We start from the raw sequence: 27,281 nt of genomic DNA on the forward strand, positions 1-27,281 counted from the left end.
CCCACAATTACTGATCTTTTGCTCTAAAACAGTATGAATTGTAATATTGCAAATAAGTACTAGCATTCAAAAATTGGTTCAATGCTTAGTAGCTATCAAAAAGTAGAGGAAGAAAACACAATTAGAAAAACTCTTATACACTGCTATCCAGTGTGTTATTTCCCCAAAGTTAATATGCATTTCTTTAGCTACATTGTGGATCCTAGGTGACAATATTCTTTCAAGAAAGTAAAGTGACATCTAATCTGCATAATACAGAAGAATCAAATGCAATACATTACCTTGGGTCACCTGTTGAACTGCCAACATTATCCCAGACACAGTGTCTGGAAGCAAGTTTTCTTTCAGATTGTAATGTGGTGCCCATTCCAAAATAGGTAGCCGCCTTCTACACCACTGCTTAATGTCTTCACAACGGGGGGTATGCATCTTGCTCCTAAGCACGCTTTTCTTTTTCCTCTTTGCTCCTGTCATTTTCCAGATTTCCTCTTGTAGAAGTAAACTTCTTTAAACAAGAAAAAAAAAAAATCGTTGCAGAACACCTCCTTGCAATGCCAGGCTCCAATTTGTCTGTGGTTTACAATGTCAAAGCTATCCAGAAAATAAATAAATGACAGAGAGAGAGAGAGAGAGAGAGAGAGATTAACAGAAGCACTTAAATATATGCAGCTGGGCTGTATGTCTTATCATGGTACAGCTAATTATTTTAGATAAAAACTATAGATTAAAACCTTAAATTCTTATCTGAATAAGAAGTAGTTCCTGTTAATGTAATATTTTCTCTGATCTTGGAAAAGTAATGGGTTCAGTGTGAAGTTAGACTACAGCTCTCTCTCGCCAGTAATTCCCCTTATATTCACTGTAGTCTTATGTTTTTGGCTGCAATCCCAATGGTTAATGAGGTAGTTCTGGGCGTGTGTTGGAAGTGGGCTGGGCTATGCTAATGAAACCAGGAAGCATCCAGCTAGTCCAGTCTCTCCCTACAAGCTATGCAAAATCATAAAACTGCCAGAGGGGCTGGTCACACAAAATATATCCAGAGAATGCAGCCTTGCTTCTTTGGAAGCACTATATTTTCAACAGATCAGATGACTGCCAGTTCTACAAAATTCAGAGCCATGACATGGTATTGCTAAAGGACTTTATCATTTTTATTCCCTGGCAGATGAGGTTTTCATTCATACAGAAATATTCAGATAGCCCACTGCCCAGTCTGGGAAAGGAGTAACTAGTTCTCATAAACAAACTGTAATTTCATCTCATGGGCTAAGAAAATAAGTATCACAATGAACAAATATTTGTGGCTAGAGATCTTCCCTGTCTCTGAAACTATTCATTCAGTTTTCTCTGTTTCTCTAAGTCATGTAATTACACACTTATGCTAGGGTAATTGAAATTTCTTGAGGAATAACATATGGCTCGACCTATTGTTTGAAGTGTCTCTAACTTTTTTGTGGTACTGCCCCTTTTCACGTAACTTTAGGAGTGGGTGTTCTCTTTTTAAGAAAGGGTGTTACATTTTATAATAGAACAGACAAAAATTTTTGTTTTATGATTGTTTCTCTCAGCCCCAAGAAGAAAAAGACTGCGTTTATGAACTGTTCCATTGGAATTAAACCAAAAAGCCAATATACTAACTGAAGTTAGGGAACCAAGGAAAAGATTACCGTGTGTATAGTTTACTGACGCCCCTTTTAATGCCCTTTTGTCTAACTAGAGATCTGATTTCTGGAAGCCTTTAGAATAGCAAAGTGCTTGGATCCCTTGGCTACTACTAAGGTCCCTTGCTGTACTTTCACCCATTGTTTTCAAATTAAAGTGAAGAGTGGCTCTCTATCTTCCAAAGATGACATCTCTGGCTTTGTATCTGTGCGAAATTGCCTTTCTTTTTAAATCCAATGAAAATAGAGACAGAGACTTTATTTGTATCTACAGAATAGAATCATCTTTGCAGTTTTCCAATTGTTTCCATCACATTAAATTTCCAAGTTATTCAATAGTTCATGGTTGGAGCCCATAGAGAGAGCCCCATTTAGAGACTAAGTTGTAGCATTTTAACTCCACCTTTTCATGTGAGATGTGGACTCGCCAGGCAAATGTAAATCCCCTCTTAATAGAGATGTTATATTGCTTTTCCTTCACAAAAAGTCATCTTTAACTTTGTTTTGTATGTTATATTTAAATCACCAGTCAACAGCTATTATTTGTGTAATTTCAACCATTTTAAAATTTGTGCTAAATCCTAGTAACAAAGAATTCACATTGACAAAATTTTCAGAATTGAAGGTGAATTTATATAGAAGCGCCTAAATCACATCAGTGCCAGAAATTGTTCTAAAACATTTTAAGACCAGAAAGGAGGAGAAATTCATTTAATGAAATAGTTCTGAAGTCCCCCAATCAAAAAATTCCTAAAATTTATAATAAATCTTTCCTAAAAATCTTTTTTAAGCTTAAATCTGGAATTCCAATTTCAGATTTTTTTCCCATTCCACATACATACATATTAATATTATCTAAAACATGCCCTATTTTCACTCCAGAGCCTGGATCACTCCTATTTATAACCAACAATACCAAAAAACCCCAAAATTTTTATGAGAAAATTTGTTCACACACAAGATTCTTGTAGTAACTTGACCAGCCCATAAAATTCAAGAAGGCTGAATGTGTTTCTTCAAAAGTTTCAATGACTAAGATTAGCTTAAAGTTCAGTGCTACACATCAGCTATATGCGATGTCTCAATACCTATGCCAATAAAAAGATAAATTTATTATCTTCTACTTCATACATGGACCAACAGAAGAATTCTTAAAACCTCATTTGATGGCATCACTGATATGTTTGAACTTCAGTGATCTCCAATATCAAACTTAAACTCATTAGCAGAAGCAATACAGCCCTTCTCTATTTCCCTACCCGTACTCTGTCTAGTTGCCTATCAACTCTATTTAATTCAGCAAGTTTTTATTGAACAATCATAATTTGCTAGATTCTGTGAAGTGCTGTAGAAGGAAGAGGGGGAGGGGTGAGATATCATCTCTATATTTACCATTTCATGAAAAAAATGAAAAATGTATAACTAACTCAAGGCAGAACAAGATAAATAACAACCAAGTTATGCAATAAGTGATATGGGGAGAAGGGAGAGTTGCATTCCCACTGAGAACAAAGGCTTCTCATCTTCCCTAGACTGTTCCAGCAGGTGAGTATACCCACACTCACACATTGTGTTGACTCTTCAGTCTATCTCTATACCAATTTCCTTGGTTGCATGGTCCTTTACCTCTTTACATCTTTACATCTTGAGCAAATGTTTAATTTACTCAATATTTACTTCTTCCATGAAACTTTCCCTGGTTTCTCCACACTTCTGCTCCTAATAGGTGATCAACATTTCGGTAATTCTCAGTCTATTCACGGGCGTAGAGCTGCAATCATTTTCACTGTTTTTTGGTTTTCTTCCTTTAAATCTATTTCATGTGATTTTATCCAGTCTCATTCATGAGATTGTAAATTCCTTTTGAGCAAGAATTATTCACATAATTTGCTTTGCCTCTTTTTTTAGGATCTAATAGAAGGAGCTATAGACATAGGATTTTCTTAATAAATATTAACAAAAAAATGTTTCTACTATGGAAGTCACCCAAAAAATCATTTAGTCTATCTCAGCTTGGTTTCCAGGTTACGCTGTTAAAAAATCAGGAAAATAGGTGGAAAGAAAATGAGAACTAGAGAAACCAGGAGAAAAACAAGAAGAGATTTTTATCTTACTCAACTTCTCCTAGTTCTCTCACAACCTAAGGAAAGTTCTTTGTTCAACACAAAGTTCTTTTTTCTAATATTATAGAATCTAGGGAATGGAGAAAAGAAAAATTAGATGGGAAATGCAGGAGGAAGAAAGGAGAAAAACGAGGCGTAGAAAACCTCATGAACTGGGGTTTCAGAGAAAATTTTAGAGGGTGGCAGGTAAGAGCCTCTGAGACAATGATGAAGTGTGAGGGAAAGGCTTCAGTGAGAAATGATTCTTTTGAGAAATGTGTAGGTTATAAATTGGATCACATGTAACAGTTTTTGAGAGACACAAGTAAACAGTGAAATTTTTCTCACAATACTTTTGATCTCAGCATGATGATTCTTTGAGTGTGGTCTGTGTGAAGACTGGGACACCTAAAGCACTGATTTATATCTGGGTTACACCTGGAAATATAGACTCAAACATTGGAGAGCATCAACTCTAAACTCATAACTACTCCAGAATGTTGATCCACCACATTTCTAATAAGAGGACACTACAAAAGGCTCCCACTTGAGGGGGAAAGTGAAGGCTGAAACTAAGGCCATGCTGTACTCATTAAGCCACATGACTGGAATGGAATATATCCACATAGAGGAAGCAACTTTTGCTAAGTCCATCAAACAGGGTAACTTTTCTTAATTTACCCAAAGTTTCATGTAGGTTAGCACAGTCTTGAATCCAACCTCTGCTTAATCCTTCCAATGACTGAAATTAACAGGCTTAGAAAAATAACCTATTCCAATTTTCAGACATCATAATTTTTAGAACATTTTTTTCCCAATTATTGAGCCAAATCTGCTACTTAAGATGTCTACTCTTTAGTCTTTATCCTAATCCCAGTGACATATAACAATCCTAATCCCAATGACATATAACATATAATTAGGCTTTCAGCTTCAGGTCTAATTAATTTTGTGCTATCCCCCCACCCCCAAAACTTCCAACTTTTTATGGTGCTATTCATTTTAGAAATACTGTTATATATGGATGCACATATATCAGTCGATTACAGTCCTGAAGACTGTAATTGTCTTTCTCATGATAGGTCATCAGTACAGCAGAGTGAGCAAAATTCTGTGTTCTCAACAATGATTACTAATATGCCTCACATTGCTTTCTTTGGATTAAGTAGAACTTTCCAATATATTTCTTTTTTTTCCTTTCTGCCATTATTTGATAATCTATGACTTATTTTAACCCATTGTAGGAGCCAAAAGGAGATAGCTCTAATGAAGTTTAAAAAAAATGCCTAGAAAAAGAATCACTTATACATTCAAATGTACATTTTACAATGATATAAGACATTTTCAAAGAAATGATAAAGAAAAAAGAAAGAGGGTGAATGATAAGAAGAAAGAGGAGGATGGGAGGCGGAAAGAAAAGAAGAAAGAGAAAGGAAAGGAAGGTAAGAGAGAAAGCAGTAAAGAATAGCAGTTCATTGAGGATTAGTAAAAGCCCTTTCTCATTTCTGACCTACAATTGGTAAACAATAAGTAAAATAATATGTGACACATCATGGCTTAAGAAGACTTGAAGATGCCAAGAAAGGAATTTACCAAGCACAGAACTGGATATTCATCCCCAAGAACTGCATGATTGTGAGTCTTTAACTTGCTTTAGTAGCCCTATTTCTAGGAAAATTAACCCATGCTAAAGGACATATGTGTCTGTTGGAAGACTATGATTATGCCTCCTTATATATTCTTATATTTTTATTCACTATGTGATATGTTTTTCATCTTTTTACTTTAAACCTATGTGTCTTTATATTCAAAGCAGGTTTCTTGTAGGTAGTATATAGCTGGGTCTTGCTTTTTAAATTCAATGTGAAAATCTCTGCCTTATTTAGACCATTTATATTTAATGTGATTATTGATATGGTTGGATTTAAATCTACCATCTTGCTATTTAGTTATCTGTGGATTGTGAGATGTTCTATCCTGGCTAATGAAAACATGAACAGAAATATGGAAACTGTGTGAGTTCCTAGGATTGCTCCTTCTAATCATCCCTTCCTCTCATGTGCTGGTCTTTACTTACCTTCTGCATGTGCAGATCTCTGGGGTTCGCTGAGTGCATCTCTCTTGTCTCTGGTACTCTGCCATGTGAAATCTAGCTGCTTTGGATTCTCTAGAATCCTAGATCCTTCTCTGCAATGTAGGAAGACCGCCAGTCTCCTCACAGATTCTCCTCTACCCCCGCACTCTGTTGCACTATGACTTGCAAACTTTCCTAACAAAAGCTGAGACAATCATAAAGCTTATTTTATTTATTTCCCATCTCTCCAAGATCACTATCATCTGTTGTCTGATGTCCAAAACCTTGACACCATTGCTTTATGTATCATGTCAGGTTATTTTTATTTGTTTCAGGCAGGAGAGTAAATCTAATCCCTGTCCCTCAAAACCAGCTAGAAATGGAAGTTATCCATCATATAATATGGCTTTCAAATAGTCCACCATAATGATTACCTTCTCCATGACTTACTACATTTGCTAATTTGCCTTTTAAAAATGTGATACCAAAATTTAACACAATATTAGCTGTGTTCTGAATTAAAAAGTATAAATAGTACCATATGATTAAATTTTAACTTTCTCAAATCCATCTCTGTTAAGTGATATATTCTCCATACATTTTTATGGAGAAGTTTTTTATAAAAATCTAAATGTAACATTTGATTTTAAACCTTATCTGATACCTTGAATATGGTCAATTAATTCATTGTGCCAAAATCTTTCTTAATCTTATTCTGTTATTATTCATACTGATAATTATGCTTTTCACTTCAATATATATTCACTATTCTTCCAAACATTGTTACCTGTATTAGTCGGCTCAGGATGTTGTAACAAAATGCCATAAACTGGGTGGCTTAAACAACAGGAATTTATTTCTCACAATTCTGAAGGCTGAGAAGTCCCAGATCGAAGTGTCATTTGATTCAGCTCCTGGTGAGGGCTCTCTTAATGGCTCGCAGATGGCCACCATTTCTCTGTGTCCTCACATGGCAGAGAGAAAAAGAGGAAAAAAGCTTTCGGGTGTCTCTTCTCATTAGCTTACCAATCCCATCATGATGGCTCCATCCTCATGACCTTATCTAACCCTAGTTACTTCCAAAGCCCGCATCTCCAGATTCCATCACATTGAGGGTTAGAGCTTCAACATATGAATCTGGAGGGGGACACAATTCAGTCCATAGCATTACCCCAAAATTGATTAAGTATTCTACATAACCTTTTATTCAAATCATTAATAAATACAAAAAAACAGACATATCTACTAGTCCCTGTACTTCAGAATGAAATTTATTTAGTAGGAATTATTTGAGAAAAGTCAGTCAAATAGAATTTTTTCATTTTGTCTAAAAAGGTATCTTAAGAACTCATGTCAAACTACTGAAATCAAATGTATTATGTCTTCAGCATTCATGTATTATAACTTTTCAATACAGTGCTTCTATTAAAAGAGATATTGAAGTTTGTCTAAAAACTTCATTAGACTCCCCTTCTGGATACAGAGTCCCCATGTGGAAGGGATGATAATAGCAGAGAAAAAATAGATTATACTATTTGGAACTGTTGTGTTACTCAGAAGAAAAATGGCTAAAATACTCCATACAACTTCTATTGTTCCATAGGGATCAGTCCAAAAAAAAGTAAATTTCCCCAATATTATCAAAGTAGTGTTGACATTTAGGGGAAATGTTCAAAACTAGGAGAAATTCAAAACTAGCCTGGATCCTGTAGTGTTAGCCTCATTAAATCTCTTTAAGTTGAAATAATACCTAGAGGTCACCTCCAACTAAAACGACTCAAGCAATGTAGAAATAATTTTTATAACAGTTCTGAGAGATGTTCTCTTGGCTTTTTATGCACAAAGTTGCACTTCTGAGAGACGGTAGCTTGGCTTTTTATGCAATATTCTAAGATGCTAGACTTATAATTACTTTTAGGGCTCCTAATTGTAACAAAGAATGTTTTTGTCAAAAGAAAATTATCAGGTACGTAGAAATATGAATATGTGCACAAAGTTAAAAAATAACCAAACTGCTCTCACGTATGTGATTTAAAATGTCAAGCATTAAAACTCAAATTCCTACTCATGTATTGCTTTGACTTTCAAGCTTCATGGCTTGGTATTGTGTTCTTTGTGTCAAGGATTCAATAGAGCAAAATGCAGAACATTCATACTTTGATAAGAATTCAGAAGCTATTTATTTTTGCCAATATTTTTCTTCATTTTTCTGGTTATTAAATAATCAAATTACTATTATAAAATATAAGATTTAGGAAAGTATAGAAAATTGTTAATAAAGAAAAAAATATGTTCCATAATCACACTGTTGATTTAAATTTGGGCATAGTTTGTTCTAGTTTTTTTTCCCCTATTAAATGTTTTTCTTTACATAGTTGAGGCATTACAATACACATAACTTTTCATTTCACTGAACTTTATGTCACAAGCCTTTGCTATATAATCAAAAACTCTTAGAGAACACCATTTTTTAAAGACTTCATAATATCCCTTCACAAAGATGTACCATAGTTTACACATTCATTTCCCAAAGAGTTGCTTCCATTTTTTTTATTATCACAGATAACACTGGGGCAAACATCTTTGGGCATAAGTCTTTATCCAGATTTCTAATTATTTCCTTATAAGTAGAATTATTAGAGTCCAAGTGTCAAAGAATCATTACTAATGATGTCATTTTTATTGGTGAATATTTTTCCCATGCTCCAATGAGGCTTTTCTGGGTCAACATCCTACATGAGCCCAGATATTTAATAAACTCATCTTTTGAATGGTCTCACTAAATAGTCATGTGTTGACCTCTACAACACTTAACGATGTCTAGTTTTCTAAATCAATTAACTTTCCATCAAAAATCTAGAGCATTCATGCTTAGACTTTCCTGGGACCTTAAAGACATGGAATATACTTTTCTTTTGAGCTTGTTTTTACTTGCTGGTTTACATTCCACAACTGACAGCATAATTCAAATATGGGCTACCACTAATGTCTTGTTCCCAAAAAGCATATAATAATATTCAGAAAGTCTCAGTGCTCCAGCTTATTTGTCTCAAGCAGTCAAATTGAGTGTCTAAGTATAATTCAGACAGTGGAGTCAATGTACTGTAATAGGAAAAAGGATAGTGAATAATTACAGATTTATCATTTATTGGAAGATGTAGACAAGTTCACAAACCATTTTGGTTTGTTGAAAATTCAAAATTTTAAGGGATTTTTTAGGCCTTCCACAAAGCATTTCTTTCACTTTAAGAAGCAGCAAGTAAGGAATAGTCTCAGAGTTCTCGTTCTCCCCATTAATTAGTGGTACAACTGAAATTTACTCTAGAAATGTCAAAGTTTACATTATGGTGATATTTTGTACCATATTCACTATATTAGTGGTAGTAAAAAATACATATATTAGGGAAGATACACCAACCCTTAAGGAACATTAGTTTTTATTCATGTCCAAAGGAGCATAACAAACAAGAAATATTTGAAGTATTGTACTGTGGAGCCAGACAACCAACCAGCACATTGGCAAACCAAACTGAAATTCAGTGCCAATTTTTCAAGGTCTTTGAGGGAAGGATTTAGATAAAGTAGAGTACCAAGGACAACGCTTGGCATATGGGAGAGGCACTGATAAATGCTTATTTTTGGCACCCATAAATTTCTTTCATTAGTTGTTAAGATAATTTGAATAATGTTTGAGTCTTTCAACAGTTTTCAGTTGAATTTTTTTGTTCGTTTTTTAAAGACAAGGTCTCACTTTGTCACCCAGGCTGGAGTGCAGTGGCATTATCCCAGTTCACTGTAGCCTCCAACCCTCAGGCTCAAGTGATCCTCCCACCTCAGCCTCCTGAGTAGCTAGGACTACAGGTGCTTACCACCATGTCCAGCTAATTTTTTAAAATTTAAAAAAAAAATTGTAGAGATGGAGTCTTACTATGTTGCTCAGGCTGGTCTCAAGTTCCTGGGGTCAAGCAATCCTCTTGCCTCCGCCTCCCAAAGTACTGGAATTACAGGTGGGAGCCATCTCATCCAGGCTTATTGTTTCTATGTGAAGTCACTGCTTTATGGGTTACTTTGAAAATGTTTTAATCAGAATGTTTTTGATACATCTCCACAGAGTACCCATACACAAGAAGTCTCAAGCATGAAGGAGAGTTATACTGCAGGATACTTAATACAATTGGGATGTCAGGAGATTTTAAAACTAAGGACCTTAAGAGTTCCAGGTCTAAACTGCCCTTCTGGAATTTATTCTTGATAATAGGAATAAGGTAGATTCTGTATATGATCTTTCCCACATTCTAATTAACATCTTGAGCAGATAATGCTCAAAAAAGTGAAGGTAACAAAAGTGGCTATATCACATCAATAAAGCAATTTCTGAACCTGATGATCCACTTTGGGTATAGGATAAAAAAAGTATTTTCACATCCCACCTCCATTATCATGAGCCCTCTCAAATAGCAACCAGTTGAAGGTAGAGAGCATATCAACTTATCTATAGTCCAGAAAAATAAAGAATCTCACCACAAGAATATGCCCTTTATTCCTGGCAGCTGTGGGATGACCATCAGTTAAGTAGACTGGGACAGGGAAAATGGAATACAGTGTCTTTCCTGCTAATCTTAAATTCTTTTGAAGAATCCTCTATTGTTGATCATATAATCAGATTGAAAATTCAATAGATAGATTCAAGAACATGGTAAAAATAAAACCCACATAGCGAAAAATTTGGGAACCAAAGAATGTCAAGAGGAATGTTTTTATGTGACGAGGTATACGGTAATACTATTATTATAATAGAGATGGAGAATGGGAATCTTGGAATCCACTACAAGAAAATGATGATTAAACCATAGAAAATGATACTGAGAGAGTGAAATAAAGGATTAGAGATGGAAGTTCATCAAAGACAGAGGAAAAAAAGAAAGATGAAGCCTTTGAGAAGTATGGAATTTAGCCATTAGAAAGTTGTTGAGTGACCTTTGGGAGAGGAGGTTTATCGCAATGGTGGGTGCGGAAACCAGAGTGCAGTTGGTTGAAGAATGAGTGAGTAATAAGAAAATAGATGCTACTCATTCAAGGAGGACAACTAAATAGAATGCAGAAGAAGCTCAAGGTTTTTAAGGTAGAAATCCCTAATCATGTTTATAGATTAGGAAAAGACATGGCAGAGAGAAAAGAGTGAAAATGGGCCAAGCATGACGATACCAGATGGAACAAGTTGGAAAGTGGCAAGAAGCAAAAAGATAAAGGCCACAGATTACAGGAGCATCTTTAAAAAAAAAGAAGTGTCTATTTTTCAGACAGGAATGAAGGGGGAAATGCATAGAAGGGAGAGAGTCTGAGATAAAGAAGAAATAAATTAAGTTTTTGTTACACAGTCCCAAATTAATTGGAGTAATAGTGAAGGTAGCATTACCAGATTTAACAAATAAAAATACATGACACCTACTTAAATTTGAATTTTAGATACACAAGGAATATTTTCTTTTAGTATAGGTATGTCCCATGCAATATTTGGAATATACACATAAAATAAATGTATTTGTTGTTTACCTAAAATTCACAGTTTGCAGGAGACATATGATAAGTCTTTTATCCGAAACACAAATTCGAACGGGCATCCTGTGTCTATGGGTGTAGTGAACTGGACTGGAAATACCGTTACAGAGTCTGGGCCATGTTCTGCCACCGAGCACTAGCTTGTTGTGTGATCGGGGCCACATCTGTCCAGGAAAGGGCCGCAGTGACAGATAGGGTTTGAATTCCAGTTCTGCCACGGCTCGGCTTTGTAATCGTCAGCAAGTTTGGGTAACAGAAAGATTAAACGAAATAATTGACTGAAAGCACAAAGCACGAAAGCTGTCACAGAGTAAGCAGTTGATAACTACTAGACATCGGTGTGGTCGTGAATGACATTAGGAAAAGCGCCCTTCTACCAGCAGTCGTTTGTTTTGTCCTACGCGTATATAAACTGCATATAGTAGATTGCATTGTCGGGACTATTTGTAATAATATTGACAATAAGTATTAGTTTGATTTTAGACTGGTAAATCAGACGCCCACATTTAAACTATAAACAGCATGTTTATAACAAACATAAACAATAGTGCTTCCTGTGTAACTTTTACAAGGTTAGTGGCCCTTCCTACGCTGACTCTTGAAGCAACAGTGCCACCTAGTGGTTATGAAGTCAATAATGACCAATTAAGAACACCTGGCTAAAAGTGGCCGGCTTTCTCAGCACAGAACTTACTGAATTTCTATCAATGATCAATATTGATGGTAAGTAATATTTCATGTGACATATTACATCAACTCATCTCACTTTTCCCCATTAAAATGTGTGCACTCTAACAACATGCCTTCGCTTAACTCCACCTGGCAGACTAACTCTGTGAAAGAAACGCTCCTGCTGCCCAGGAGGTTTTCATTATGTAATTACTCAAATAGTTTTGGACGTCTCATAGCTTCTTCTAACTCTATTATTCCCTGAAAACTTTGGCAGAAGGGGAAGGAGAAGTGAGCAGAGCTGGAAATATGAAGCCTTGAGGCTTTCTCAATTGCCGGCTTCAATTTTTTTTTTTTTTTTTTTCATTCTATTTAGGTTAGAGGTTTCTATTTTCTTTCTCAGGCAGTCAAGAGGATCTATGCTTTTCTTTTGGAAGAGAAAAGAAATTTTCCCAAAATTCAAATTAAGATTTACCTATTTGATTACCATTTTTGTCTCTGTATTAAGTGGGGACCAGTGTTTTTTCCAGATATAGGATGTATTTTCTGCCCTGAGGGCTTCTTAAAGAAATGAGAAATTTATACCTTATAAAGTTATGCATGTAAGTAAAATTTTCAAAAAAAATAGCACATAGGGAAGTTTTTGTTTTCTTCCAGAAATGTCAAGAGAAATTAAGAATCTCAAGTAGCCTTTGGGGGAGATTTCACTCTGACCCCATTTAATCTATTTCTTATGTGAGAATATTATAGAATCCCAAACTAGAATCCCATGGCCTAGTGGTCAGAAGATGGTTAAATTAAGTAAACTTGGCATTTAAACTGGTAATACATCAACTCAGATATGGCTCAAGAGTTATTAATCAATGACTGTTAGAAGTATTTCCTGAGTTTGTTTGTGAGAAACATATATATTTCAGGCATTGGTTAGAAATCAGTCCTTTTAAAGAACCAAACTTTTTTCAGACGTATTTTTAAAATCCCCAATGATTTTCAATTACTGAATATTTCTGTGGCTCCCAGACCTTTTACAGATTTTTCTTCCCCCTAGCTCCCCTTCACCCAAAATCTTTCATAAATATTTCATAGCTGACACTGTTTCACAATGTCCCTAGACTGGTGGGAATTCTGATTTTCTCTCTCTTTTTTTTTTTCTGACAGAAATGAGTAAAGACATGAACATGGATAATTTATTAGAATCTGCATGCCACGGTCCTTCAAGTCAGTCCCAAACATGAGTGAGAATGTGTCTCCAGTAATATTTCTTTCCAACCCCTCTAGCTCTCCCTTTCCTCTTGCTGCTTAGTTTTGGGACTTTAGGGCCTAAGCCCTCAATGACCAGAGCTAGACAGCTTAGACACAATTCTATCCTGCAGAAATCCCAGGCACTTAATCCCTTAAGGAGCTCCAACTCCTACACACCTGGGAAATTTGCAGAGCATCAATGACCACTCCTATAAAAAAAGCTAAATTTGAAGCAACAGGAAATATGGTGCAGTCCTCTTCAACTCATTTAAGAGTCAGATGAGGAAAAAAATGATATGCTCCTCCCTGAGTGGACTTCTTAGCTGAGTATGTCTGAGAAAATCAAGTAGCAACACAAAGACTGTGTACAATAATAACACGTCTACTCACTGAATGAGAAGATTGTTTCTAATCACAATCATTTCCCATCTGAAAAAAAATGTAAGGTTCTGATTCAGTTTTGGCTGTTTCAGAGCACCAAATATTTCAACGTTTAATTCCTCAATTCCCTCATGAGACTTGAGAATGGACCAGGTATTTTATGAGGCCAAAACAAAGGCCAGGACAGGTGCTCTTCACTGCCCAGTCTCTTGGCAGCACTTTCATAACAAAAACAGAAGAGCCACCCAATTTTAATGCATGCAAGAGCAATGACTCTGTGTCATTGCTTTAGTAATGGTTTAATGGTTAGGCTACTTGGCTTTTTTTTTTTTTTTTTTTTTTTTGAGACAGAGTCTCACTTCTAGCAACCTCAAACTCCTTGTCTTAAGAGATCCTCCTGCCTCAGCCTCACGAGTAGCTGGGACTACAGGCATGCGCCACCATGCCCGGCTAATTTTTTCTATATATATATTTTTTAGCTGTCCAAATCATTGCTTTCTATTTTTAGTAGAGACGGGGTCTCGCTCTTGCTCAGGCTGGTCTCGAACTCCTGACTTGGAGTGATCCACCCACCTCGGCCTCCCAGAGTGCTAGGATTACAGGCGTGAGCCACCGCACCCAGCCAGGCTATTTGGCTTTTTAAGAGATCTAGGAGAGTTTTCTAATGCACAAACCAATTAATGAAGCCCTTTTTTTTTTTTTTTTTTTTTTTCGGAGGGGACCCTGAAAATAATAGGTTCAACATTTGAAGCAAAAATCAAAAAGAAAAGTTTGTGATATGGTCAACAGACTTGCTTAAAGCCAATTAAGTTATAGAGCTGGTGAGATCCAAAATATATTCCTGACCAACATTCCACACACAGAGAGATGGTGGTCATGCTTTGAAGAGCAAGAAAAAAACAGATACCAGAACTTTCAGAAAATTGAAGTTTATAGCAGTTAAAGAGAAATTAAGCTATGTGAAACATGCAAATGATTCCAAGATTCACAGCAAACTGGCATTAAATCCGTTCTTCTTATGGACTCAGTCTTCTACATCTGCCATTGGATCAATTAGGAATAAGCAGATGTTTCTGAAAACCTGAATTTAAAATATCATCCTTAAGGGTATTGAAGAAGAGAAGAGCTAAAGAACAGAGAATAGGTGCATGAGGGTGGAAGGCTATTCTAAGGGCTGGCAGCCAGTAACTGCAGTGAAGTGTCTAAAAAGTAACATGTGTGTAGCAACAAGGAAGTTGAAAAGATTATTGTAGGAATTCTGGCTCTCTGGAAGACTCTGAGCAAAGCATAGGCATTTTGAAAATGAAACACATTGAACTAAACAGGCAGCTGAGAGCATTAGGCTTTGCCACTGACACAGTGTGGTTTGGGGCAAATTGCTTTACCTTTCCAGGTGTCAGGAACATATTTGTCTGAAAAGTGAGGTGACGTCAGGTTCCATGCCACTATCACACATTTTCTAAAGGGCAAGCTATTTACCGTCCTTTCACACCATCTCTTTGGTGGCCTGTTTCTTCCCTCCTTTTTATCCTCTTTCCTCTTCTCCCCTTCTGGGCTCATCCTGCTTTGCATTATTGCAAGGACCGATCTGATAAATCTTAACTAGGCTGAAATAAATTATCTTCTCTTTGAGGGATTCTTCTTCATCAGAGTCTCACACAAGGATACCAAAAAAAGCACAATCTAAATACAATAAGGCAAGACGGAAGCATCTTTCAAACCCAGGGCATTCTCCACCAACTTGGAAGTGTTCCCAACATACTCCAACTCTCCCCAGGAACGTGAAGCAGATTGCTCGGCCAGAATTGTCTATCAAGCCTTAATTTGTCAGTAATCATCAGCTTTCAGAAATGCATCGCCTTTCTTGGAATCACAGAACCAAAAGGAGCCCCATGAAATCACTTCGTTCAATCATCTATATTCTCTAAATGCTTTTTCCCTAGAAAAATCAACATTTTGTTTAGATGGAAGCTTCATAGAGGCATATTATAAGCCTGCTAGGCATAGGCAGTGCCTGAGTCTTTTATATAATACTTGTAGCCTCATGGACGTTCTGTCAACAAACACTAGCTCCACAAAATAGGCCAGTTTAGGATGTCTGGCAACATCATCACTAGTTCTCCCCTCCTTGTCACCTACTCAAGCATTCTGACACTTTAATTTCCCCAAATCAAGCCACTATGATTTCCTTCGATGCTTCCAAAATTCAGTAGGACACGTTCAGCCAAAAGAACTGATTATGGGACATGTATCCTAGAAAATCTATTGGTACTAAGAAAATGGGAATGTCTTAAAATATATAGTACTGTGTAGTGGAAAAGTACTTTTCTAACAATAATCCCTTTCATGAAAAGAGAAGTTTGGAATCAGTAATAAAATACCCGAGTGCATTTGCTAACAGATTCTCTCAGTTTCTCTAAATACCTCTCTAAAAACATAGTGTTTCAGAATGCTGGTTCATAATGCAAACTCTTATGTAAAGAAAAATACAAATAACTTATTGTGAACAGATTCATTTGGTTAGAAATCAATAATCCCCCAAAATGTTTAGATTGAAAGAATTTAGTTAAATGAATATTTCTTTCAGGAAGGTTATACTTTATTTTTTACACATGTGCTTTTAACACGTTCAAAGAAAAAAAAATTAACTTCAGATCAATTTTGTTTGTTCTTAACGAGTAATTCTGGTCCTAAAAGGACTTGTCATCTTGGGTCATTTTTGTTATATTACACACTAAAAAAAATTATATCCCATAATAGATGAAGATTACATACACCTACTTTTCTAAAAGATGACACAAAGGCCCAGCACTATGACTAGGAAGTGTTTATTAGATCAGAAGAAGGGTATGGTAGTAATGCCAGATGCTTTCCTCACCTCCAGTTCCTGCCCAGCAGTGGCAAAGAATCAAAATAAGGAAGGAAGACAATGCACATGTGTGTGTGTGTGTGTGTGTGCGTGTGTGCATACACACAGTGGTCCCCAACATTTTTGGCACCAGAGACCTGTTTCAAGAAAGACAATTTTTCCACAGACTGGGGCCAGGGAGGGAGGGGATGGTTTTGGGATGATTCAAGCACATTACCTTTATTGTGCATTTTGTTTCTATTAATATTACATTGTAATATACAATGAAATAATTACACAACTCACCATAATGCAGAATCAGCAGAGCCCTGAGCTTGTTTTCCTGCAGCTAGACAGTCCCATCTGGGGGTGATGGGAGACAGTTACTTTCTTATGGTCTCTGTGTAGTCAAACCTCTCTGCTAATGATAATCTGTATTTGCAGCCACTCCCCAGCACTAGCATCACTGCCTCAGCTCCACTTCAGACCATCAGGCATTAGATTCTCAGAAGGAGCGTGCAACCTAGATCCCTCACATGCGCAGTTTACAGTAGGGTTCGTGCTCCTGTAAGAATCTAATGCCGCCCCTGATCTGACAGGAGGCAGAGCTCAGGCAGTGATGTGAGCAATAGGGAAGGGCTGTAAATACAGATGAAGCTTCACTTCCTTGCCTGCGCTCACCTCCTGCTGTGTGGCCCGGTTCCTAATTGGCCACAGACCAGTACCAGTCCACGGCTGGGGGTTGAGGACCTCAGCATAAACACACACACGTTTCACTGTGTTGTACAGTACTTGCCTCTTGCCTGGAAATCAGGAACTTAACAGCTACCTACTGGCTCCATCTTTTCTCTTACAGTTTTAGGATTTAAAATAATCCACCTTAAACTGCAAATGGGAACACAGTGTTTCAAAGTGCCAGAGTCTTAATTCTTCAGGGCAAAAGAAACTAAAAAAGAAACAAAAACGAAGGAAAGGTTTTTCATCCCAGACACAGCCAGGCCTTATTAGGTGGCACCCTTCCGAAAGTGCTTCCTCTGACTTTGAACCAGGCTCTGCATGTGCCTTTGGCCTTCTCCCCATTAATGGAGCTTTCCATACATGTCCCTAGATCTTTGCTCTCTGAGACTATAATGTATAAGGAAAAGAGTTGATTGTTTACTTGTTGGAATCCCACCCAGAGCTAGGATTTAGATTTGTAGGACAGCAGTAAGAAAAGTATCACAGTTTTGTTTCTTTGAAACCATAGTCATCAGCTGATATAAGGATATAATTCATTTCTCATCAGAATCCATGCCTTTGATCATATTTTTCTTTCCAGTGGCCTGCTGAGTGTCTTCAGCAATTTCCAATTAGTATCCTTCATTTCCCAAGTCTAAAATCAAATTCATCATTTCCCACCAAATCCAACCTCTCTTTCTGAATCCCTTACCTTGCTACTAGGCACGTTCTTACAGATACCCAGATAAGGCACAGATAAGAGAAAGCTTAGTGATGTCTATGTCTCCACCTTCTTCTTTGCTTTTTGATGTTCAGTCAGCTCTGTCTCTTCTAAATTTCTCTCTCATGTTCAATTCCCATTGCCATTAGCTCAACTCTCGTTTAGAGTATTCGTGCAGACTGTTACTATATACCCCAATTTGTCTTTTTACTCCTTTCTTGTTGCCCCTTAATTCATCTTGTGCACAGTTGCTGTTACCTTTGACCATTCCCTGCAGTGTAAGTAAAGCATAAGCTTCTAGAAATTTAAGGTCCTCCTCGACATCAGTTACAAGCATTGACTAAACATGTCCTGCGGTGCCACGCTATGTGCCTTCCATGTAGCAATCCCTGCCATTCATTCAATCCTCATAGTAACCTGTTTCTGTGTTACAGGTGGTGAGGTTACTGACAGAGGCCCAGAGAGGTGAGGAAACTTGCCTACAGTCAACTGCGTAAGTAGAAGAGCATGAGCAAAGTGTGTCAGGAACCAGCAGGAAGAAACAAGAAAGTGTTCCAATTAGAGGGAAGTGCATATAAGAGGCCCAGGTGGGAGTAGCATGGGAGATTCAGGGCACTGAAGGCTGGAGAGAAGTGAGCTTAAGGAAAGAGTGGCAAGAGGCGAGACCAGAGAAGAGGTAAGAAAAGCTAACTCATACAGTGCCTATGAGGCATGTTAAGGAGTTTGGACTTTGTCTAGAGCTTAACTGGCAGCCAGCGAGTGTTTCTATGTATGCTTTGGTTCAGAGCAGTTTATTCATAATAGATAAAAACTAGAAAAGTCTCAAGATGAAGAATGGGTAAACAAACTGTATTCCAGCTACATCATGGAATACTGTTCAGTAATAAAAAGGAGCGAGCTCTTGATATGTGCAACAATATGGATGAATCTTGAAACCATTATGCTGAGTGGGGAAAAAGCCTTACAGAAAAGAATATGTATTGTAGGATTCCTTTTAGATGAAGTTCTAAAACAAGTAAAATCTATCAAGGAAAAAAATCAGAATAATGCTTACCTCTGGGGTGGGCGGGACTTCACTGGAAAGTAGAGTTGCCAGATGAAATACAGGATTTTCAGTAAATTTGGAATTTTCAGATAAATGTAGAATTTTTTTGGAATCACTATGCTCCATACAATATTGATGACATTGGCATATTAAAAATGTATTCATTGTTTTGCTGAAATTCAGATTGACTTGGGCATCCTGTATTTTTATTTATGAAATCCAGCAACCTTATAGTGAAGAGACAGGAGAGAACTTTTAGGGTCGGGGGGTGTGGTAATGTTCCATATCTTGATAACGGTTTGGAAGTGCATTTGCGAAAGTCACGTAAATTTGTGCCAATGGAGTGTGCATGTAAGAAAGAAAAGTATTGAACTCTAGTCACTGATATGCAATATTAGAAGGGAAATATAATGATGTCTGCAACTAACTTCAAAATGCATCAGAAATACAATGGATTAATGACTGAATAAAGGGGTGAACAGATATACGATAAGGCAAACATAATAAAAAGTTATAGAATCTAGTTAATGGGCATGTGGGTATTCATTGTAAAATACTTCCAACTTTTCTGTGTGTATGAGAATTTTTATAATAAAATATTAGGTGAGTAAAAATCCCTGCCCTGCCCTCATGGAGTTTATATTATAGTGGAGGAAGACTGACAATAAATAAAACTGCCAAGTAAATTACAGAGTGAAATAGGAGATGAGGGATGGGAGAGAGAGAAGGGAAGGGCTTTTGTGCATGCTGGGCTAGGCCCCATGGTTTTAAATAGGACGGCCAGGGATGGACTTCCAGAAGGATGTGGGGGCATGAGCCTGAGGATCTGAGGGAAGAGTGGTCCACGCAGGGAAAACAGGATGTTGAGAGTGAGGCTGGCGGGATTTGAGCAGAGAAGAGCTTGATCTGACTTACTGTAAAGGAATCCGTTTCTGTTCATTGTGCTAGGAACAGCTAATAGTTCTCCAAGGCGTTGTCCATTCTTAAGTTTAGATAATGTCTTCCCTATGAGAGGTAGCAATAGATATTTGTTCAGCAATTATAAACATGAAATGAAAATCACTCCGTGGAATATGGACATTTATTCTTTTAAGCAGTACTTTCTTTTTCGAACCAGTATTACTTACTTGACCGAGGCATTTTCATTCGTCAGTTTTGAAACATTTTCAGTGCATTTTCTGTCTCTATTTGGAAAGATAAAAGAATAAACTACATGTATCCTCTGATTTCTTCAGCCACAACAGAAAGAAATCGAAGACTTTGGTTGTATAAAATGACCAGAGGCTCTTTCTAATTTTACTAGGAGAATGGTGGCTATGATCCGGCTTCTCCATCTTCCAACACACTCGCCTTTTTCCTCTCTCCACATATTTATAAGAATAAAAGGCAGCGATTTTGCATAAGATGGGGCTTGTGCAGCTCCTGCCCCATGCAGCCCCTGCCGCATGCTGCCTGTTTGCAACCCAGGACCCAGGCTTCATGCCGACCCACTCCCTCTACTTGGGTCTGCAGTGATGCTGACGAGCCCCAACTCTCTTCCTGAGTCCCACTCGCCAGATGGCTCAGCTGCCCTTGGAAGGCCTGACTCTGTGAGCTGCTAGAGCCCGTGCCTTCCCCAGCCCACCTTCTAAGGCAGCCTTGCTCTTCTACTTTTTGTAGGTCATTTTCTCACCCACCCCTACACCCACGTTTGTATACAGTGATGCCTATTAACCATCTTCACTCACTCCAACCATAAATCTAGAAACAGGGCACATGTCCTGGACTCCCTTCAACCTCAGGTAACTTCTCAGGCCCCTCAGAGGCCTCCAGTGGGATGAGGACCTTTTCAAAGTCCTCTCACTCATCGTGGTGTGCCATGGCAGCTCTCTGAGTCTGAAATCCCTTTGGAACTCAGGTCAGGAGGCTTCATGCAGTTTGGAGCCCTGTGGCCTGCAGAAGGCTCCCGAAGTACTAGCAGTGGGCTTGCAGATTAAGCTGCCCAGGGACTTTCTCAGAGCCAAGAGGCAAAAAAATTCTTTAGCAAGAGCAAGTGACTTCCAGCCATTTATTTTCTCACAGCTGCAGTCCAGAAAATAACCTAGACAACAAGGAACATGCAAAAACATATCTTATGAAGAAATACCAAAGAGACTTCCAAGTGTTATCCTGTAGATTTTAGAAGGTTTACCAAGTAAAAACATTAAGTCTACCTTCATTTAAAACTTTTGCAGTAATCTCCATTAATAAATATGTTAACATAAAGAAAATAATGTTTTTTAACATAAAAGTCCAAAAAAAGCAAATAATCTTAATGGTTTATTGCTTTGATTATAGAAAAATAATATCAATGCTTTATAGACAGATCTAGCAATTTTTTCCTCACTGGATTCAACTAACAGCATTCTGGAAAGTTTTTATCTCTTTTTTATTCTCATTCTGAGGCAAATCTGAATTAAAAACAAAAATTCCAGAGAGCACCCACGGAAGAGACCAAAAGAGGAGAAAAATTGAATCTAGATAATTCACAGAAAGTTAATGCTCCAGTTGCTTCAACTTCACTAGAATAAATAAAGCTTGGTTGTAACTGTTAGAAAACAAGAATATTTTGCAGCGTTTCAGATCCCAACAGTAGCATTGCAGATGGATTGCAGATTGGCATGAAAATACTACACACTCACATGCACACACACACCCACGTGCACACACACCCACATATATGTAGAGTAAGATTGATTACGTTTCTGATTTAATTAACCCATGGTTCAGAATGTGGGGTGGCCCCAAAGCAGAAGCAGATGCATCCTTCCCCAGTCTGGTTCCCATGGTGATGCTTGATATGTGACCATGCACCTGGTAACACTAAATTTCCTGACATCAGAGTCATGATCTTTCTTAGCACATGTTCAGTCTGGGCTTTTAGCCTTTCAAATACTCAACTGGTTTCTATTCCTTATATCCATGGAGCTCACGTATTCACTGGCTTCAGATCTCTGATCAAATGTTACCTTATCAGATCCAAACCGCCCTTTATAAGAAGTATTCCTTATCTTCCACATCCAATTTTACTTCTCTTCAAAGTATTTACCACCATGTCATCTATCTATTGCTCATGGTCTGCCTCCTTCCATTAGAAATTAAGCTTTATGAAAGCAAGAGCCTTGCCCGTTTTGTTCATTGCTACATGCTTAGACCAGAGAACAGTGCCTGGTAAATAGTAGCACCTCAGCAAATATTTGTCTGGTAAATGAATACACGGGAAAAGGACAATTTGTGAAGAAGAGATTCTGTTCTGGTTTATATACGTTGAAATTCAGAATCTTGGAAACAGGGGTTAAGCAGGGAGAAAGAGATTTAGGAAGTGCCCTCCCAGGTGTGATAAATGAAGCTGAATGAAACTGGCGGGAGTAGATGATTCATTTAGTAAAGAAAATGTGCTAAGAGAGAAGACAATGGGAATGAGTAGAGAATCCCATAGAACTCCTGTTTTTGAGAGCAAGATAGGGAAAAGAGTTCAATTAAACGGATGAGGAAAAGGAATGACCCTAAGGCAAACAGTTCCCAGAGGCAGAAGATGTTCAGTCGAGCCCAAACCCAAATGGAGCACGGGCCGGATGAGGAGCAGGTAGGCTGAGGAGGAGGCACTGATGACCTTTGAAAGGCCAGTTGCCACAGGAGGGTGGGGCAAAACCAGGCTGCAGGACCTTGAAATAAGAAGGACAGAGAGAGAAAGGTGAAAGTGAGAAGTCAACATTTTCTTGCCTGTCGCCTGAGATGAGTAAATGGATAAAATTTCTTCCCTGGGACCAAGTTGACACATAAATTGTGGTTGAGATCATGGGATAAAAACAGTAAACAAAACATTTTCAATAGCAACAGTATAAAATGTTTTCCCTAATCAAAATCAACTTTCTGAGCAGTTTTCCCTCAATAAGTCTATGTAGTTTGTTCCTGTAACTCATTTTTAATGCGCTCCTATGTCTTTCATTTGTACTTTTTTTTTTTTTTTTTTTGTTTAAAATGCATTCTTGGTTAATGGAGCCTTTAGAAAGTTACCTTGAGGCCTCATTGCTGTCTCAGGGGGGGCCTGACCCTTGTTCTGTAGAGTTGAGGGCCTCTTCGCTGGGCTCCATTGATTTAGCTTCCCAGCTATGCCAGAGGCAGCTCTGATGCATAAAGAAATATACCCTGAGTTGAACTCAAAAGGCCTAGCTAGGAGGGTAACACGGTAATAAACAAATACAAAAGATGAGACTCCACTCTGTTTTCCACAAAAAGGACCACCGAGCAGTTACATGAAAAAATATATTTCTAGAGGTGTCTAAATATAAAATTATGATTAAATTTCTAGCTTTTCTGAACACATAGCAATTTTATCTGTGTCTACCCTATGATTCTACGGCATGAAAAGAAATCACCTGGAGGATTTGTTGAAATAGAGATTGCTGGGCCACACTCCCAGAGTTTCTGGTTCAGTAGTTCTGGGGTAAGACCAGATAATTTGCATTTCTAACAAGTTCTCAGTGATGTGGGTGTTGCTCAACAGAAAGAACCTCACTTTCAAGAACCACTGGTCTATGCAAAGTATATTATGTATTTCCATAACTTTTTGTCCCAACTTTCTGTTGTCCCTCAAATAAAATGAGCCACATTCTCATTTAAGCATTACTACCATGGCTTCTGTCAGTTTCTCTTGTGAAAATTTTTTTTAAAAAATTGAAATGTTAAAAACAGTAATAGGCCAGGCGCGGTGGCTCACGCCTGTAATCCTAGCACTCTGAGAGGCTGAGGCAGGTGGATGGCTCCAGGTCAGTAGTTCGAGACCAGCCTGAGCAAGAGCAAGACCCCATCTCTACTAAAAATAGAAAGAAATTATACGTACAACTAAAAATGTATATAGAAAAAAATTAGCCGGGCATGATGGTGCATGCCTGTAGTCCCAGCTACTAGGGAGGCTGAAGCAGGAGGATTGCTTGAGACCAGGAGTTTGAGGTTTCTGTGAGCTAGGCTGATGCCACAGCACTCTAGCCTGGGGAACAGAGTGAGACTCTGTCTCAAAAAAAAAAAAAAAAAACAGTAACAAAATGATGTGAAGAGTTACCAAACCAGAGTTTCCAGGTTTCTAAGCATTTTTAAGTAGAAGGAAGGTCAATAGATATTAGTGGCTCAAATGAAATCATGCAAATGTAATACAACTACCTAGCACTAAAAAGTGATTCTCTTTCAATTGCAAAACATTCATAAAATAAATACTTTTCCCTATCAAAGACTCTGAATACTTATCTAGAAAAGGAGGGTGATAGTCATAAAATGACAGGAAATAATAACACTCATTTGTCACACAGATCTTTATTTTTCCATTTTTTATTGTTTTTAAACCAAAGGAAAAACGGCACACCTAGAATATAAACAAGCTAAAGGTAGATTCTAGCACTTAAACTGGAAACTTTATAATTGGATTATTTTTCTTCCTTTGAGTAGTGTGTGGGCAAAGAGAACGAGACCAGTATGGTGTCATAAATAGGGTCTAACTGACTGTGTGCAGAGCTGACGTGGCAAGTCGAGTGACATTCTCAATGAGCAGCTCACCTGTCCTACTCCTGAGCAATTGCAAAGAGGTTCTGGTCACGATGAATAAAACATTTGTGACAACACGTGAATGTTTGGAGAGGTACCCGCTGTAGATTTCTGCTTATCTTCCAGTTCTAAAAAGTAAGGATTAAAAATAAAATTAAGGCAGTGCTTAATAAATATTTTTGATTACAATAAATATTTGCTTTCTCAGAGGGTTCAGAACACTGATTTCTAAAGAACACCCTATTCTATTTACGCATGATTTGTTCTTTTCCCACATATAAATAGACAAACTTAACTAGCTAAGAAAGGTATACTGAACACTAAACAAAATTCAAATGATATTAGATTATATGTACACTGGGGAAAAGAATCCCTATTCAATAAATGATGCTGGAAAAATTAGCTAACCACACATAGAAGACTGAAACAGGATCCACACCTCTCACCACTCACAAAAATCAACTCACGATGGATAACAGACTTAAACCTAAAGCATTAAACTATAAGAATTCTAGAAGAAGAGTTTGGAAAAACTCTTCTGGATATTGGCCTAGGCAAAGAATTTATTAAGAAGACCCCAAAGGCAATCACAGCAACAACAAAAATAATTAATTAGGACCTGATTAAATTAAAAGGATTCTACACAGCCAAGAAAACAATCAATAGAATGGGAGAAAATATTTGCATGCTATACATCTGATAAAGGGCCAATAACCAGAATCTACAAAGGACTCAAGTGAATTAGCAGAAAAACAACAAACAACCCTATTAAAAAGTAGGGAAAAGACATGAACAGAAGCTTTTCAAAAGAAGATAGACTAATGGCCAATAAAACATATGAAAAAATGCTCAACATCTGTAATCATCAGGAAAATGCAAATCAAAACCATAATAAGATATCACTTAACTTCAGTGAGATTGACTTTTATTGAAAAGTCCCAAAACCAAACAACGGATATTGGCATGGATGTAGAGAGAAAAGAACACTTATACACTGTTGGTGAGACTGCAAACTAGTTTAACCTCTATGGAAAGTAGTAAGTATGGAGATACCTCAAAGAACTAAAAGTAGACCTACCATTTGATCCAGCAATTCCACTACTGGGTATTTACCCAAAGGAAAAAAAGACATTCTATAAAAAAGACACCTGCATTGCATTGTGTATAGCAGGACAATTCACAATTGCAAAGATGTGGAAACAACCCAAGTGCCCATCAATACATGATTAATAAAATGGTTTAATGGATTAATAAAATATGGTATATGTATAATATGGAGTACTACTCAGCCATAAAAAGGTAACCTAATACCTTTTGTATCAACCTGAATGGAACTGGAGACCATCCTCCTAAGTGAAGTATTGCAAGAATGGAAAAACAAACACCACATGTACTCACTATTAAATTGGAACTAAATGATCAACACTCATGTATACATATGGCAATAACATTCAATAGAAATCAAGCAGGTGGGAGGAGGTGGAGGGGATGGGTAACTTCACACCTAACAGGTATAATTCATCCTAAGTGGGTGATGGACCCACTTATAACTTTGACTCAAGCTATGCAAAAGTAATTCATGTAACCAAAATGTTTGTACCCCTGTAATATTCTGAAATAAAAAAATAAAAATAAAATAAAAAGATTATATGTGCTTTTATCCAAACATATTATCACAGAGTCTAACCATAAAGTGTTTGGGATAAAAGTGAAAAGTGGAACAGAATCTGCATTATTCAATTGATCAATCAGCAAATATTTACTGAACTTCCCAATGGACATCTGGGTTTTGCCTGTCCAGCAGCCATTTCCCTTGGAAATCAATCTTCCTAACATTCTTTGTTCATTGTCCACATGTTCATTAAGATCTTCACTGGCTGAGTCTCAGGCAAGTTGCCCAATACATGACTTAAGTTTTTGTACTTCAAGCATCGCTGATCTTACTTCTCAGTGCACAAAATAGGCAGTTAAAACCCTGTTGGCCAATTTAGTGTACACATCCTAACTTATGTTTGAGATAATGGCAACCACGAAAGCTTACCATTTGTATGCTTTGTAATCAAATTCTGAAGTCAACACAACTCTCAGCGAGAGAATCCAAAACAGAGTCACACAACTAGTAGTGTAATTGGTTGGTAATGCTACTTAGTTTTACTGTGAAAGCATTTGGCCAACATCATCACAACACACCATGAGAGATTTAATTACTGTTCTGTTCACTCTTCCATGAAAGAACTTTGAGATCCCATTTAAAGGTTCAAACAGGTAAGCACGGTTATCAGTCCACCCTTGAGAGAGTAACAGCCTTCCAACTCTGGCAATAGATCAGCGGGAGGGAGCCAAGGTCGTAGGTCATGTCACCTTCACGTCCACCTCCAGCAGTGACTGTGAGGCACTGAGAGGATACGTGGCACTATCCTAACCATAAAACATTGCAGATGAAGGTGAAAAATGGTATAGAATATCTGCAAAAAAATGGTATAGAATATCTTATTTCCTACAAAAATGTTTAGTTGATCGATCAGCAAACATTTATTGAACTCCCTAGGGGGCATCTCAATTTTGCCTGTCCAGCATCCATTGCCCATTCTGCTAGCACAAAAGCCTACTTTTCTCTTTGGTGAGTCACCTCCCTTCAAATCTCAGTGCATATATTGGTGGAGAAAGAGGGCAACTGATTTCACTCCCTGGTTTGAGATACCACCA

General features: G+C 37.5%; 2 protein-coding genes across 2 annotated transcripts in view; both read right to left on the reverse strand.

Moving 5' to 3' along the window:
* SLC26A7 (solute carrier family 26 member 7) overlaps nt 1–825 on the reverse strand; it is a 134,257-nt gene extending 133,432 nt beyond the window's left edge. The window contains exons 1-2 of the mRNA XM_069466237.1: nt 732–825; nt 282–591 (exon numbers count right to left, since the gene is read on the reverse strand). Of these exons, the coding sequence (XP_069322338.1) occupies nt 282–474 (193 nt within the window). The 5' untranslated portion in view covers nt 475–591; nt 732–825. The remainder of the gene's footprint in view (nt 1–281; nt 592–731) is intronic.
* Nucleotides 826–24,592: 23,767 nt separating this feature from the next.
* LRRC69 (leucine rich repeat containing 69) overlaps nt 24,593–27,281 on the reverse strand; it is an 87,173-nt gene continuing 84,484 nt past the window's right edge. Inside the window, exon 8 of the mRNA XM_069465604.1 lies at nt 24,593–24,703. Coding sequence (XP_069321705.1) covers nt 24,593–24,703 — 111 coding nt within the window. The remainder of the gene's footprint in view (nt 24,704–27,281) is intronic.

Source organism: Eulemur rufifrons, chromosome 3 (genome assembly GCF_041146395.1).
Source record: "Eulemur rufifrons isolate Redbay chromosome 3, OSU_ERuf_1, whole genome shotgun sequence".
NCBI classification, from domain to species: Eukaryota; Metazoa; Chordata; class Mammalia; order Primates; family Lemuridae; genus Eulemur; species Eulemur rufifrons.